The sequence below is a fragment of the Chelonoidis abingdonii genome, chromosome 14, assembly GCF_003597395.2.
Source record: "Chelonoidis abingdonii isolate Lonesome George chromosome 14, CheloAbing_2.0, whole genome shotgun sequence".
Classification (NCBI taxonomy): domain Eukaryota; kingdom Metazoa; phylum Chordata; order Testudines; family Testudinidae; genus Chelonoidis; species Chelonoidis abingdonii.
The window spans coordinates 31580552-31597276 of NC_133782.1; the positions used below are offsets into that span (position 1 = coordinate 31580552).

The 16725-nt window shown below is 42.2% G+C and overlaps 1 protein-coding gene across 9 annotated transcripts in view; it reads right to left on the bottom strand.

Moving 5' to 3' along the window:
- PHF20 (PHD finger protein 20) overlaps positions 1-16725 on the bottom strand; it is a 177579-nt gene that overhangs the window by 78870 nt on the left and 81984 nt on the right. For all 9 annotated transcript variants that reach the window (XM_032789249.2, XM_032789252.2, XM_032789255.2 and 6 more), the window contains one exon: positions 9990-10268. In XM_032789249.2, the coding sequence (XP_032645140.1) occupies positions 9990-10268 (279 nt within the window). The remainder of the gene's footprint in view (positions 1-9989; positions 10269-16725) is intronic.

Below are 16725 nucleotides of genomic sequence, written 5' to 3' on the forward strand. Positions count from 1 at the left end.
TTAACTTGTGGAGGTGTCTGAAGTCATCAGCCATAATTGATTAGGCAAGCATTACTACCTCATCTGGGGAAGATGAAGAAATATTTGTTTGCAGAGTAGCCTCTTTATCTGCTCTGGCCTCCTGCTCCTCAAATGATTCTTGCACCTGAGGTAGAGGAGGAGGGGAGACACTCCTCTACTCCAACTGTTCCCCACAAGAAAGATTAGGGGCATGAGAAAACTGCTGTCAATATGTAGTTCAGGGATCCCAGTATGGTCACTAGGGATTGGGTGTGTCCAAAAGGCTTGAACCAGATAGGGTGAACACAGGCGCATTTTTGTGCAACCCCCCGCCCCCAAATACACACCTTTTCAAAAGCATTAGAAGGGAAAACACTTGTCTGAAAAGTAGGGGAATCTTGGATTGAGACATTCAAATTCAAGGTCAAGTATCAGAGGGGTAGCCATGTTAGTCTGGATCTGTAAAAGCTGCAAAGAGTCCTGTGGCACCTTATAGACTAAAAGACGTTTTGGAGCATGAGCTTTCGTGGGTGAATACCCACTTCATCAGATGCATGTAGTGGAAATTTCCAGGGGAAGAGAGAGAGGTGTGTGGGGAATCCAGGCGGATTTTTGGGGGCGAGGGGCGGAGACTGCTCTTGAGGCCTCTTTACAAGTCCTGCACTTGGGTCCTTCTCTAGTGTGGTGAGACCCCTGCAATCTAATGATCTGGTGCTCAGTGCTGTGTCCTGTGCTGCATGGATCAGGCCTCAGTGCTAGTCTTTTAGTCCAGCCCTTTCCAGCCACTTGGGTAGGATTTCCAATCTCAGCCACCTCAGTATCTTCGATGGTATACCACCCATGAATGGGTCTGTTTGGCCATGGCCACTTCTTCTGCTGCGTTTCCTCCATGGTCTGCTGCGCCTCGGCATGCTCCAGCGCTCATCTTTGGGGGCCTCTTACTGCTGTATCCTGGATGTTCCAGGTATTCATCCAGGACAGTGGCTTTGACGCTCACCAAGCCCCGCCCGCCTTCTTTCCGGCTCGGTTATAACATCTCGGGGTGTTGGACTTGGGGTGGAAACCTCGTGACATGTGTGAGGAGCGCTTCCGGGTCTCTCACATCGGCCACTTCCAATGTCCTCCTTTGGCCAGCTCACTATACCGGCAAGGCGTATCTGTTGGATGCGTGGATCTTGTGTCTTCCCACTGAGCTGGCTCTTCAGGACCCGTCTTTATCCTTTCTGGTGATACCGTGGATGTTGCTGTCTTTCTTGCCTCCTCATCGTGGTTTCAGTGACATGTGGGACCCAAGGTACTTGTAGCTCGTCTGTTGTCATCCTATTGTGGCCCGCTCGTAGTTCCACCCCACCAGTCTTGACTACCTTCCTCTCTTCCACTACATCCGGGCACACATCTCCAGTCCAAATGACATCCCGATGATCCCCTGTAGGATTTTCCGCGCTCAGTGGCAACTAGCGAGTCGATGTCTCCCGTTCATCTTGCATCCAGCGCTTATGTCATCCCTGCTAGAGCGAGGTGGCCTGATGGTATCCACTCGCTGAACTTTACCTGTACCATCCGTAGTGATTATCTGCCTGATCGGGGGTTTAAGCCTTATGCATGAACGCAGCGCGGGACAGTGCATGCACCTTGTAGATCACACTTGATGGCCACTTGTGCAAGCTGCCTTCAAGTTGACTTCCAGTGTTGTCTTCCATTTTCCCATTGAGGCTTTCGAGGAGTCCTTAGTGTCCGTTGAATTTGTATGCGCCGAGCATGTCACATCCATGTGTGCGCATTGAGTTCGTAGGCTTCCGTAGTCAATCCCGGCTTGCCACGATTGGTCTTGTCTAATCTTGAGTCTTGGGCGATGCTCTATCTAGAGCACACTGGGTTTTGCGCTCTGGTTGTTTCCCAAATGCCCTTCTGAGCTGTTGCTCATGTACTGGCCCCATCGGTCCGTAGCTTGGCGCTATGCATGCCTCAGGGAGGACTGTTCCATGTTGTGGGGCAGGCAGGTTATTGGTCAGTAGTTGGACGGTTCTGGTTTCCCTTGCAGGGGTCTTTCAGGGATTCAGCACTGTCCTTCCTTGTTGTTCTAAGCCAGTTATGGGTGGGAGCCTTGCTGCGAGCAGCTGGTTCACTGTGGCTGCTAGTGCGTTCAGACTGCTGTTAGCTTTCTTAGCCGTAAGTGTGGAATTGCATGTCGTCCAGTGCGTCAGCTCTTCAGTTCCTTGACCGCTGGCTGTGATGTCCCTCTACGTGATGGTGACTGGTATCTGTTTGGGAGATTGCTTGCTTGTCTCAGGTCCTGCAGGCACTTTGCACTCGGGTGTATTGAGTGCTTCTCTGTCTTCTCCCCATATGTTCGTGTGATATACTATATATTATATAGCAGGCAAGCTTAGATAACAAGGTAGTTCGCAAATGCAGGAGGATGAGGCCTAGTCTGCGGCAGTGAGGTGTGAAACCAAGGCAGAAGAAACTGGTTTTGTAGTTGGGAAAGTCATTCACAGTCTTCGTTGTAATCCTGTGCTGATGTGGTGCAAATTTTGCAGAATGAACTGAACGTCAGCAGTTTCTTGTTTAAGTCTGGTCCCGAAGTTTTTTGCTGCAGGTGTTGGCCACCTTAAAGGTCTGCATTGTGTGGCCAGGGGGTGAAGTGGTTTCTGACCCTACAGTTTTGTATACTGACATTCCTAATAGTACTGATTTGTGTCCTATTTCCTTTCCCGTAAGGACTGTCCAGTTGGGGCCGATGGTAAATAGCAGAGGGCATGCGAAAGAATTGCGGGCACATAGATGATGCGTATATGACCTTGGTGACGGCGTAGGTGTATTAAGCGGTGATGGTGTGGCTGCTCCTGGTAGGGTCCGTGATGGTGTCATGAGTGTAGATCAGTGGGACAGAGCCTGGGCATCGAGGTGGTGCTCAGCAGGAACCAACTCATGCACCTCCTCCTGCTCTTAGTTTTCAACGTACCTCAAATGCTCGAGACAGGGCTCTTCTCCCTGATTGAAACTACCTTGTTATCTCAGTTGCCTGCATTATATACAACATATATATATAACATGCATATTATAATACACACACACACCAACACAAACACTGCCCCTGGAATTTCCACTTACATGGCACTGACGATAGTGGTATTCACCCAGGCGAAAGCTCACCTCCAAAACGTTGTTAGTCTATTAAGGTGCCACAGGACTCTCAAATTAGAGGATAATTCCTCCTCATCAACAGGGGCAGCTTCAGCACACTCTGAAAGTCTTTGAGGATCAAGCAGTACTGGGGAAAGGCCCTACCTACCTCGGAGACTGTGCCTGTTTCATTACCAATAACCTTTCAGTACCCATCAATAAGGCTGACTCTGGTTCTTCCAAAACAAGTAAGTCCTTAAGGAATCTGAACTCCTGCAGTACAGGGTGGATTTGAAGAATGGGGCCTCATTCTGTAGTCAGTACCAAGCGTGTATGTTATTCCAGCAAGTCCTTTCTGGCCCAAATATTTGGTACTGATGATGCCTTGGGAGGGGTCAAGACCCTATGTGAAATGTGGTGTCTTCCCTGTACTGAAGCAGTCTTAGTGGTTGACTCTGATGAAGATGTTACCTAAGGAGTTGTGGGTACCCTTCTATTAGAGGTGGAATGCTTCATTTATGCAGTGTCCTGTTTCTACAGTACGGCAGATCTTGGTATTGAGGCATGCTTGTTGCCCTTTTTCTCAGATGAGTCCAGAGTCATGATACAGGATTAGTACCAAGAGCATCTGGAGCCTTAGCCATATCCAAATTGGGATGAGATGACTTCACAGCAGTCTTCCTTTGCAGGGACAGAGGTCTTTTTGAGGTAGAACTTCTTCTGCAGAGAATGGATCCTCTTTCTATGTATCTTTTCTGTGAATTTACCTCAGGAAGACACAGGTGAAAGAGCCAAAGTTAACAGGGACATGTGTTCACACAGACTTCTGTAGGGGGTGAGGATAGGGAAGAGAGATCTCCTGGCTGGGAACTTAGGGTGAGGGTGGCTGGAGGGAACGCTCCATCATTAAGCATCTCAGTTTTAAAAAACCCAATTTTTCCTTGCCCTGCCTTTAAAAGCACAGCAAATGGACATACAGGATAAGATTATCCCAAGCTACAGATAAAACGAGAATACCCACCACTAACCAGGAAAGTCTCCCGAGAACCTCCCAAAAGTCCAGAGAGCCTGGCATATCCCAAGGCAAAAGTAGCTAGAAGGGCAAGATTCCCACCTCCCTTAAAGGGGAAAGGGATTGAGCAAGGCTCCTCCTAAACACCTAAATAAAATACAGCAAATAAAATAACTAACTAAATAATAGAATGAAGAAAGGTAACTAGACTCAACTGTCAACTTCAAATAGTAAGGCACATTAATGCTTGTCTCAGGCCAAGGCAGCTGAGAGGGAACTGCAGGCAGTTCACCCACGTAGCCTTATACAGCCTTGAAGCATGACACAAGGAAGCCACATGCACAGATAGAACAGACACTACTACCAAAAACCTCAGATTAAAAGTGTAAGAGGCGTGAGAGCACCTGAAGTGGGGAACCCATAGGAACACCACTTGAGAAGAAGTGTTATTTACTCTTTCCTACTATGCAAAACCAGGAGTCACGGGCTGAAATTAATAGACAGAAGATTTAAGACAAAATTATTTTTTCACAAACGCAATTAACCTGTGGATCTCATTGTCATGGGATGTGATGACTACAGGTACTGTATTCAAAAGAGAACTAGACAGCCTCCACGAACTTTACCTAAGATGATCAAGGATGCATACCATGCTTTCGGTGACCCTAAACTTCTCACTGCCAGAAACCAGGAGAGGAAAATTGCCCTTCTCTGTTCACTCTCCCAGAAATTCTGCTACTGGCCACTGTTGCAGACAGGATACCGGGCTAGACCAGCCACTGGTCTGACCCAGTACAGTAGTTGTTACAATGTTCTTATTGTAGATATATGCCACTGAAGCAGCTGTGCCCTTAGGTGAGTTAGCTTTTAGACATTTAGGTATCGGAACACTAATTTATAACATGACCTGATGCACAGTCTTATTCACTAGCCATCCTTTAGCTGTCTAGCTGTTTTTTGTTATAATTATAAATGGCACAAATAGTCTGCTTAATTTTCTGAATGGCTTAGTCATGTTTACGTAACAGATAACCAGCTCTTCTCCTAGTATTATTTTGAGGCTTTGGGAAAGAGACCAGGAGAGATACTGACACACTAAGTACCCCCTGGTGATTTTGGACTGTGATGTCAAGTAGGCTGGCTAGCAGAGCCTGCAACACCAAGACCCTCCTGGACAACGTGGCAGCCCAGAAGAATGAACCTTCACAGAGATCTAAAATCCCAATGGCACAAAGGGGCCATCTATATGCTTGGTAATGCCAAATTCAACTCTCAAGGATCATTAGGCCACTGAGCAGGAAGTAGAAGTCTTTAAAAATTGTTACACTAGGAGATGAGCAAACTCCATGACTCTTCACATGGACACACTAAACAGACACTGTAGCTAAATTAACAGTAAACAAACATACAGTAGCCAGAGATAGCTGTGAAGACATTAGAAACATGAGAAAAGAAGAAGTCCAAGACAGCAGGAACCACCAAAAAACAAACAAACAAACACTGAGTCTAGGACTCTGGCTTGAGCATGCACGTCAAACTGGTTCCATCTGGCAGCACACAAGTTATCTCAAACCTGCTTTGATCTCTACAGAAAAGCACAAAACCCTCTGCTCCAGAAACTTAGCAGCCATGGTGAAAGGTGCAGGGACTGACAGCCTTAACGTTCCACCCTGGCATTCTACTGTGACAAGACTCGACTCAAGGAAGACTGATTGACAATCTTTGTCAGGGCCAAAAGGTCTGAGAATCAGGTCTCCCATGGCCAGGTTGGTGGCACTTGAATCACCTTGTTCTGTCTTACTGAATCTTTGTCAGTACTCTGGAAAGAAGAGAAATGAAGGATAGGTGTGAAGGAGTTTTCCCTCAGTAGGCTATTTTTGAGCCGAACCTTGGACACTTTCTGATTTGTAGCAAAGAAAGTCAAATATCAGAAGGGCTGCTGAGTTTCATCTCAAGTTGTATGCAGTGTCGTTGTAGCCCTGTTGGTCACAGAATATTGGAGAGACATGGATATTAGAAATGTACTCTTAGTGCAGTTTCCAGATCCGAAGTAGAGCTCTGCATAAGTCTCTCTCGTCAATGGAAGTTGGTTCAATCAAAGTTATTACCTCATCTACCTACATTATCAATAATGCATTAGGTGGATTGTCAGTTACACAGAGGTAACCGAATTCCCCTTATTTGTTCAGGCAATACGTTGCAAACACACTGTCCAAACATTTGAATTGTGTGCCCTCTAATGCATGAAAGAAGGAATGTGAGAACCAGCCTGATGAGCCTCAGTTCTAGCTAGTTTACATGGAGCCTCTTCTCCGGAGGTCTCCAAAGATCATAGAAAGTGAAAATTTCCCAGATACGTTGTCCCAACCCCCAGATTGTAGGCATCCATGCCTATCATTATTTTAGAACCAAAGTGTGAAAAGCGAATCTCCTTTCAAGATGCTCTCTAGCAGCGTCAACCCCAGTAGAAAGTTTTTGATTGGCTTTCAGCAAATGGGAGAGATCATCAACAAATGAAAAATGCAAGGACTAATCCTTGTGGAGGCTTTATCTGTAACCTTCCAAAAGTGTGTCTTGTGGAAAGATGGCAAATATGCATCCACTATCAGACCCAATGTTTTGTGAACAAATATAACAAACTTCCTTACTTTCTCCACATCAGATTTTATAGCTGTCTATCATATCCCCTCTTAGCTGTCTCTTTTCTAAGATGAAAGTCCCAGTCTTTTTAATCTCTCCTCATATGGAAGCTATTTCGTATCCCTAATCATTTTTGTTGCCTTTTCTGTACCTTTCCAATTCCAATATATCTATTTTGAGATGGGGTGACCATATCTGCATGCAGTATTCAAGACATGGGTGTACTATGGATTTATATAGAGGCAATAGGATATTTTCTGTCTTATTATCTATCCCTTTCTTGACGATTCCCCAGGTTCTGTTTGTTTTTTTGACTACCACTGCACATTGAGTGGACGTTTTCAGAGAATTATCCACAATGACTCTAAGATCTTTTTCTCTCTCCTCCAAATTCTTTTGAATAAATTCTCCTTATAACTCACAGATCACACCTATATCTTCTTTCATCTCCACAAGGTTGAGCGAGTGGAGAATCAAAAAGAAACTTCCTTCCACTTCAACCTGAAGCTAGTGGCAGATCACCAATGCAGCTGCACCAACACAGATACTACACGAGGATGAAGTGAATCTGTAGAGAGTAAACTCACTGGCCACAAACACCCCACAAAAATTGCCTCTGTATTGCTCCGTAGCATGCAGAGATTGAGTTCCCCTAAATGGTCTTTCTGTGGCCTGCTTCTCCCAATATGGTAGAATTACAGCAGTTTTGCTTTTTTAAAAACAAAAACAAAAAACTCCCAAAATGGGCTTTTGTGCCTGAAAAGCATGTGAGAAGAACTGAATAAAGATTCAAAAACCTCAATGAAAAATGGTCTGTTTTGTCAGCTTAATTCAATAAAGGAATACCAGAAGCCCTTAAAAGGCTATGAGTTCCTGCACTGCAATACAGAAACTTCAAAATATAATCACTAAAAATACAATTGGTCCAAATGAGTTTTTCCAAAACTGCATAGCACTTAATATGAAAAAAAAAAATCTTTAGTAGCAGACGAATTAAGACAGGAAATGAAAAAGGAGCTTGAAAGTTTGTAATGAAAAGCACAAAATATGGCAATATGAGAAGCTGAAATGCAGGATGAGTAAGCCTCAGAATGTCTCCTATTATTTAAAAAAAAACAAAACACTTTTTATATTATTTCTGTTATCAAGACAGCTGTCATAGAAAGGATTTAAAATAGTTTGTGTTAAAATAAATTGATCCTTTAGTCAGAGGTATAAATTCTAGTTCAGATCAAACTATGCAGTAGCACTGAAGTTTTCATTCCTCGGGCATTTGGATACACAAGACATGGCCTTTACTTTCCCCCAAGAATAACATGAGAGGACATCAAGTTCTCAGAGGCTGGGATGACCAAGGCAGAACCAAGTGATATTACAAAAAGTAGACTAGAATTTCTATAGATCAAATTATTAAAAGAACAAGAAATGCAGCTCAGAACCAGATCATACAAAAGTAGGAACAATCACAGTCACAGACAAGACAGGAAAGAGAAAAAGCCCATCTCGATCATTCTCTTAAGCATTAGCAGTTCTTCACAATATTTTTTCTGCCAATACTTATTTAGCTTGATTTAAATGTTACATATAGTAAAACTATAGCCAGTAGTTACCTTTAAACGCTTTCCCCACTAACTCATTTAAGAAAAATTCTGCCTATGCTTTTAGTCCAATTTTTTAAATTTTGCTTTTGGGGGAGGGGGACTGTAAAACTAATTGGACTGTAGAATTTTTAGTTGGGTAGGATATTCAAAACTACTTTCAGGTAGGTAAGTGGTATATGAACAGGAAAGGCAGCCTCTCAAATGAGGAACCATTGTCTTTGCAAGGATATACATTAAGAAACAAGCGATCATAGTAGGGGGTGTGTTTAAAGCTATATATATCTTGCTTTAATTCCGGCTTAAAATAAACTAGCTGCCACTTTTTAACCAGTTACACAAAAATTTTGCAAGTTATATTTAAATGTATAAAATAATTATTTATACAAAATGTTAATGCAAAATTAAAGTTTGAGATTTTAAACTAAGAAAACCCAAGAAACTGAGAATTTAGGTAAACATTATAGTCTTGTCTTTACCCCTATGCATTAATGTGGCATAAGAAGATATATTTTGAAAAAAATTATTTTACAAATATGGGCTAAGAGCAGAAGAAAATCCATAAAAAAATCTGTTTAAATGGAACTACAATACAGAAAAAAAATAGCCCACTGAAGTAAGAATATCTGTTCCAGACAACAAGGTTGCAAGATACAAGAATATAGAATAGAAACTTAAAGTATTACATAAGACACTAGGAAGATTTTATCTAGAATATCATGCATAATTCTAGTGAGCACAGTGTTGAAGGAAGGCACAGCAAACAACAAAAATGTAAAATAGAAGACAACCAATCAGATTCCGTTTTGATGGATACAGGTGGGTGTCACCTAATGAGAATCCTGCATTTTCCCAGGCCCTTTGATTTTCCCCCTCTTCTACTCAAGTAAATTATACAAAATTCTTTCACAAAAACTCAGCTCCTATACTTGTAGTCATGCATAACAGGATTCTAGTCAGAGTTCCACCAGCAGCTTAAACTGCTTGCTTTTAAGTTGCTGGTGGAACTCTAACAAGAATCACAAGAATCACAGAAATCACAAGTGAGATTGGACTTTTAGTTACTTTTATCCTTTCTTCTGAATGAGGAGAGTGAAAGAGTGAAAAAGAAATGAGATAGATGTTTAGATTGGTTGATGAAAGAACTTCTCGTCCTTTCCTCTTCTGAGAGTATTGTTTGGGGAAGGACACTGCCAACCAAAAATAAAATGAAATATTCCAGTATTTCAGGTGAATTTTTTCTCTTTTTTCTTTTTTAGTTAAACACACAAAGGTTTAATAGTGGAAAAAATTGCTGAAGGGGAGCAAAAGAAGCTGCAAGGATAAATCAGTTCATTAAGTAAGTTGGTCAGTTTCTGGAAGAGGGAATCAGCTCAGAGTAAGTTTTATCATATTCTCTAATCTCGAAATATTGTTACATTATACCATTTGTATTTATGTTTCTAAATAAGATTTCTCAATTCAGGGAGATGCATAGAAGAATAAGATGATGAACTCAAAGGACCCTTCTTTGTCTAATATCTATCATAACCGAAATGTTTTCCACTAATTTTTCTTTTCATTCTAGATACTAGAATGCTCCTTAGAAATGAAGAGATAGCCAACATACTTACACAATGAACCAGATGTAGTCCGCCTTCTGTTTAAACTTCTTTGTTTGGCTTTTTCAGAAGCCAAAAAACCTCTTGTTTGAATATTTCTTTGTACCGGACTCTGCTGCGGTTCTGGTGCCTTCTCAACTCCATGAAAATATTTCATATGATAATGTAGCAACTTGGCTTTGCGGAATGATTTTGAACAGTCCAAGAGCTTGCATCTAAACTTGTGATCTTGGTCAACAGTCGCAGCTTTTGAAGCAATAAAATCATGTGTTCTCTTAAAAGTTTTTGTTACTGTAAGGACAAAACAAATAAGAATCCCCCATGCTTTTGCTATATTTATCATATGATTCTCTAAACTTAAAAAAAAAATTAAGAAATTAACATGTATTTAAACATAAAATACTACATTAGCTATGAAACAAAAAGTATTGTTGCTATTAGCGGCTTTTGAGATCAACAGCCTAGACAGGGACTAACCTGAGACTGTTTTCCTTACTGTGGTTTGATGTAACTACTACTAAAATCTCCATAAAAATATATTATAAAAACATAACATATAGAGAGACTTTGCTTAACTGAGCTTACTTGGTCCAATGGCAGATATCACTGAAGCCTGTAGCACAACAGTAGTACAGTGATTCTGTCCACTACGGAAGCAGCATGAACACTACATGTTTCACTTAAAACAATAATAGCACATTCTATCAAGTTTTTTTAAACATTAGTATCTTATATTAGAGCACGGGTCAAGAGAAACATTTTTTGCTTACTAACATAACTGATTATGCATCAGGATTTCCTGATGTTAGATCCAAATATAAATATCTGTTAAAGTTAAGAGCTGCGGAGTGCTGCTACAGTGAGGGAAAAGTTAGAGTTGTCCTTCAGGTAAATTAGATTTATTAACAGAAGAATTTTAAAAATTGCACATAGTAAACGTGAAGGCATGACATTAAAGCAAAGGCATACTTAGGATGAAATTCAAGAAACATTTCCTACTCAGAGAGTTATTAGACTACTTATTAGTTTCTCAATAGTGCTGCTGGAAAAAAACTTTGCTCAAGTCTTCAGACTGACCTGGAACAAGGATTAGAGAATATAGTCTACAGAACATTGCTACATTGGCCAGAAGATGAACTAAATAGATTTATTCCCATCTTTTCTAAGGTTCCAAACATTTTCACTTATGTTTTTGATGGGAATTACTGTATTCTTGAAAGAAACATTCTGATGAACCAAAAAAAACCTCCAAAAAAACAAAAACAGTTTGAACTTCCTGTGTTGCTGACAACTATACCTAAAAAAATTGGTCAAATGGGAAGAGTACCAGAAAATTGGAGAAATGCCAACATAGCACAATTTAAAAAAAAAAAAAAAGAAAGAATGATCCCAGCAATAACCATCACATAAATCTAACTCGCATCACTAGTAAGATAGATCACTAAATATCTAGAGGCTCACGGTATAACATGAAAAATAACGTTTATAAAAGAATAATTTTTTCTAGGGACAATATTGTGGGTTTTTGTTTTTTTAAACAGACGTGCAAAGTAAGTGAATAAAGGCACTGTAGTTCATGTTGTGTATTTAGATTTCAGTAAATCATTTGGATAAAACAAATACTTTATCACAAAAAACTCTACAAAAGGATATTAAATCATGGTATCTCGAGTTAGGGGAGCGGAAAGTATCTAGTAGAAGGACCCAGAGCAAGCAAGTTCAATGAACTGGAAATGCAAGTAAGCAGCCTGTTAATTGGGGGGGGGGGGGGGGAAAAATCACATTAAATTGGGAGGAGCTGAAAACACCAACAAGGACACAGAATTAATACAAAGGGACCACGAGAGCTAACAAATGTGGTCAGAAAAGAGTGGGGGGAAATAAACGGAAAAAACTGACAGCAGTCACTTGGAGGGAGGAAGCTGGGAAGCAGTACTGCCAAGATGAGCTAGGCATAAGAAAAAAATAGGAATTTTGATAGATATTTTTAATACGAGATAACAAAAGTAGCCAATGCAATTTAGGGCTAAAATACACAGAGGCATCATGGAGTACGAAAGTAAGTTGTTCTGGTGCGACTGCATTTGAAATGCATTCAGTTTTGGGTACTACTCTGTCTGAAAGAAACTGACAAACCTGAAGGAGTTCACAGAGAAAAGCAACAGAAGTATTCAATAGTGCTAGACAGAGTGATTCCTGGGGAAAGTAGGAGAGCTTATACATACGCAGCAGGTTGCCTAAGAGAAAAGTGGAGACATTTAACAATCTATATTTATTTACTGGGAGTGAACAACAAGAACGAAGAGGAACTTTTTTAGGGTTGTACGTGGGGGAAATGGCAAGGAGAAAGGGGAAGAAAAAATTAAGAAAGACAAAATTTAGGCCTGATACAAGTAAGAATTTCCTGACAGTGAGTGATTTCAAATCATTTTGATCTTTTCAACAAACCTAAACAGGGCCATGCTATTGGGATGGCAAAATTTGCCAATCCCAAAACCTCAAATATTGTATTAATAAAGAATGAAACATATAACTGAACTGGAAGGAAATATGATTCAATTTAGAAGTAACATGAAGATGGGAAATCATCATCAATTGCAGCAAGGAGTACCAATAGCATCTCAGGCTTCAACAAAAGAAATATGAAGATGACAAGGAAAACTATTGTACAATTGTCATGATTAGACCCCCTCAGGAGTCCTGTATTCAAGCTTGGTGTATCTTTCTTCCACAGAGATGTACAAATTCTTGCAAAGGTACAGAGAATAGCTTCTAACTGATCTGATAAACTGAAGTCTGGAGAAGAGCAGGCAACAGAGGAATTGAGGATAGGCTGGAAACAGGAGAGAGAAAGGAAGGGAGAGCTTACACAAACTTTTGCACTGGTGACCCCTTTCACATAGCAAGCCCCCTTATAAATTAAAAATACTTTTAAAATATATTTAACACCATTATAAATGCTGGAGGCAAAGCGGGGTTTGGGTAGAGACTGACAGCTCACGACCCTGCACATAATAACTTCACGACCCCCTGAGGGGACCCGACCCCCAGTTAGAGAACTGATGGCTTACTGCAATGGGCACAAAGGAATCTATTCAAACTCTAGGGCAACAATAGGAAATACACAGACATGTCTGAATTTCGAACTACAAAGTTTAGGTTACCACCACATAGAGGCATCTTTCCTCTCTTCATACAATAATGCACACACGGAATTCTCTGCTCATGGGAATTAATATAAATTTGGTGTGTGACTGTTCTACCCAGGAAGACCTTGGGAAGAAATTGTACCCCAAGGAAACACAATCTCTCCCAAGCCTGATGGTAGTAAAGGAAAGTGTACAGAGGTGGAAGGGGGGAGCTCCTCCTCTCCCACAACAGCCCAGGAAAAAGTGGACCTTGACTACTGTGATTCTTGGTCACATGCACTAGATATTAACAGAATTACCCAATTTGGGGACAGTAAGGTACTTTTTACTGAAGACATACCGACAAACTTTCAGAGGTTCCACCTTTCACTGGAGCAATGGGCGGGCGGGGGGGGGATTGGAGGCAGAATGAACTCAATATTGCAAACAAGCAATTTCCTGTGAATACTGAGGTATATCACTGTGAGCCGTCTATGTATCCCACCACTTAATTTTGGGGTTCTTATGACTTAGAATGCTGAAAGAGAAAATTACTTATAATTCGGGCCTTCTGCCCCAGATCACCAATCCATATATCATACGTATCTTAAACCTCTGGCTTGTGAGGGATCTTTTTTGATTTAGAACTTTCAGCTAAGCTGTTACGGTAATAACCAATAGAGGGCACAAGCTAAAGCATGCAGACTTCCTGAGAGTCAGTAACTGTTTATCCTTAAATTACTTTTCATACAAATAGGAGAAAGATAATCAACTCTTTGGAACTCTACCTCTCACCCACTCACTGACCATTCAATCTCAGCTTCATGTATCTTCAGAGGACATAATCTTCAGTTACATGGGTTATTCTGTTTATTCTTTTAAAACTGGTATGACACAGCTTTCTTCTACTCCTCTGGAACTTTCCCAGTTTTCAAAACTGAGGCCATGTCTGCACGAGAGTTTTGTCGACAAAAGTTATCCCACTTTAATTAAATTGCTATTGCATGTCTACACTATGCTCCTTGTATCCACAGAGCATATCTACACTAGCAGCTCTTGCACTGACACAGAATAGTGCACTGTGGGCAGTACAGCTCACAGAGCTCTTCACAATGAGAAATGCCAAAGCTTCCCAGAGCTTTGAAAGGGGAGGGGTGCATGCCTATGGTGAAGCCAAGTTCTAAACAGAGAGCAGAGCAGTCATGGTGGGCATTGTGGGATACTGGCAGAGGCCAGTTATGTCAACATAATGAATGGTGACTGATGCTTTGTCATTTTAACTTTGCCGCAAAAAGTTTTATGCCTCTTGGCAAGGTGGTTTTCTTTTGCCACCAAAAGGAGTTTTGTCGTGTGTACACCTCCACTGTTTTGTTGGAAAAAGCTGCCTTTTACCAACAAAACTGTGTAGCATAGGCCTTATTAAAAATTAAGCCTGTGAAACCAGGATTTGAAAACTACTCTTATCGCATTACTTACGTATTGTACCTCTTTCTAGCACCTTCAATGTTTCCAGAACCATTACACTAAAGATGTTGCTGTCTGGAATAAAAATGTCGAAGTCCTCAATTTAGTGAGCTCTTCTCAGTTCACAAAGCTCTAAGCAGCCTTTGGGCATACAAGATTACTTAACCCATTGCAAACAGCACCTGAGACACCAATTACATCCGAAGTTATGAGAGTAATGAGAGTCACATAGCCCATACATTTGCTTCACCTGTGCCAGCATTAAAACGATGGAGGAACTGGAATACACAGAACACAATGAAAGATTTAACACGCAAGCACAGAGTGTACAACCAGTGCAAACTTCAAACCAGTGCTTCATCTCCCTAGCTCTGAAGAATTTAAAGCCTCCCCCTTCAGATCAAGAGGTGGATTCAGCCCTTCAACTCTAAAAGTGGAACTTTGAAGATATTCAAATGGATCTCTTGGACCTATATCTAATGTCCTGTCAAAATGCCAGTTTCCAGTGCAGAGCTGTTGGCTGAGGCAAAAGCTTTGTTTGACTACTCTTTTCTAGAGCAGCCAGGTGGCATGATGCTTGCCCATATTCACTGGCTTGAGTTGACAACTTTTATGGTGCCTTGGGAAGATTCGTGACCCATGCACAGGAGAAGCGGGACGGGCGGTTGAGGAAACAAGGGGATGGATTCAGTAGTTGATCTGATACGCTGTCCTTGAGCGCACCTTCAAAAGCCTGGTTTAAAGCCTGGCTGAGATTTATGTTGGCCTTGGCTTTGGCCCAGCCTATTGGAGTTATTGTTATTATTGCGCAGCCTTCTGTTGTCTACCTCTCACCTGCGGTAGGGCTCCTGTCGAGGACGAGGCTGGTACTGGTGCTGGGGAGGAGGTTGTGGCTTAAATGACTTCCTCTGAGTCACCAGGGTATGCATACCCAGTGACTTGAGTGTAGCTCTAGAGTCCGTGAGGCTATGCCACTTAGCGTCTGTCTGGTCCGACAAGAGACTGGACCCTTCGAAGGGAAGGTCCTGGAGCGAATTCTGGACCTCCGGCAGGAGACCTGACTCCTGAAGCCATGCTGAGCGCCGCATGACCACGCCCGATGCAACTGTCCTGGCTGCTGTGTCCGCTGAGTTCAAGGACGCTTGGAGGGAGGTTTTTGCTATGGCCTTGCCTTCCTCCATCAGGGCCGTGAACTCCTGCTGGGAGCTTTGTGGGAGGTTGTCCCTAAAAACTTCCCCACTGCTGCCCAGGAGTTGAAGTTACGCCGGTTGAGGACAGCTAACCAGCAGGCGATCCTCAACTGAAGGCCCCCTGACGAATACACCTTCTTGCCAAACAGGTCCAGGCATTTTGCTTCCTTGGCCTTGGGGGCCGGGGCCTGTTGCCCCTGGTGCTCTCACTCATTTACCAACGAGACTACGAGGGAAAATGGGCTCGGGTGGCAGAAATATATCAGAGGGATAAATATTAGGGAGGGAGAGGAATTATTTAAGCTTAGCACCAATGTGGACACAAGAACAAATGGATATAAACTGGACACTAGGAAGTTTAGACTTGAAATTAGACGAGGGTTTCTAACCACCAGAGGAGTGAAGTTCTGGAACAACCTTCCAAGGGGAGTAGTGGGGGCAAAAGACATATCAAGCTTAGTCTTAAAGCCAGATAAGACTATGGAGGGGATGGTATGATGGGAATAGCCTAATTCTGGCAATTCATTTGGCAATTGATATTTGATTATCAGCAGGTAAGTATGCCCAGTGGTCTGTGATGGGATGGGAGCTGAATTACTACAGAGAATTCTTTCCTGGGTGCTGGCTGGTGAGTCTTGCCTACATGCTCAGGGTTTAACTGATCGCCATATTTGGGTTGGGAAGAAATTTTCCTCCAGGGCAGATTGGCAGAAGCCCTGGAGCTTTTCCGCCTTCCTCTGCAGCATGGGGCACGGGTCACTTTCTGGAGGATTCTCTGCAGCTTGAGGTCTTCAAACTACAATTTGAGGACTTCAATAACTCAGACATAGGCTAAGGGTTTGCTACAGGAGTGGATGGGTGAGACTGTGTGGCCTGCACTGTGCAGGGGGTCGGACTGGATGATCATAGTGGTCCCTTCTGACCATAAAGTCTATGAGCACCCTTGGTTCGGGTGCCGGAGACTTC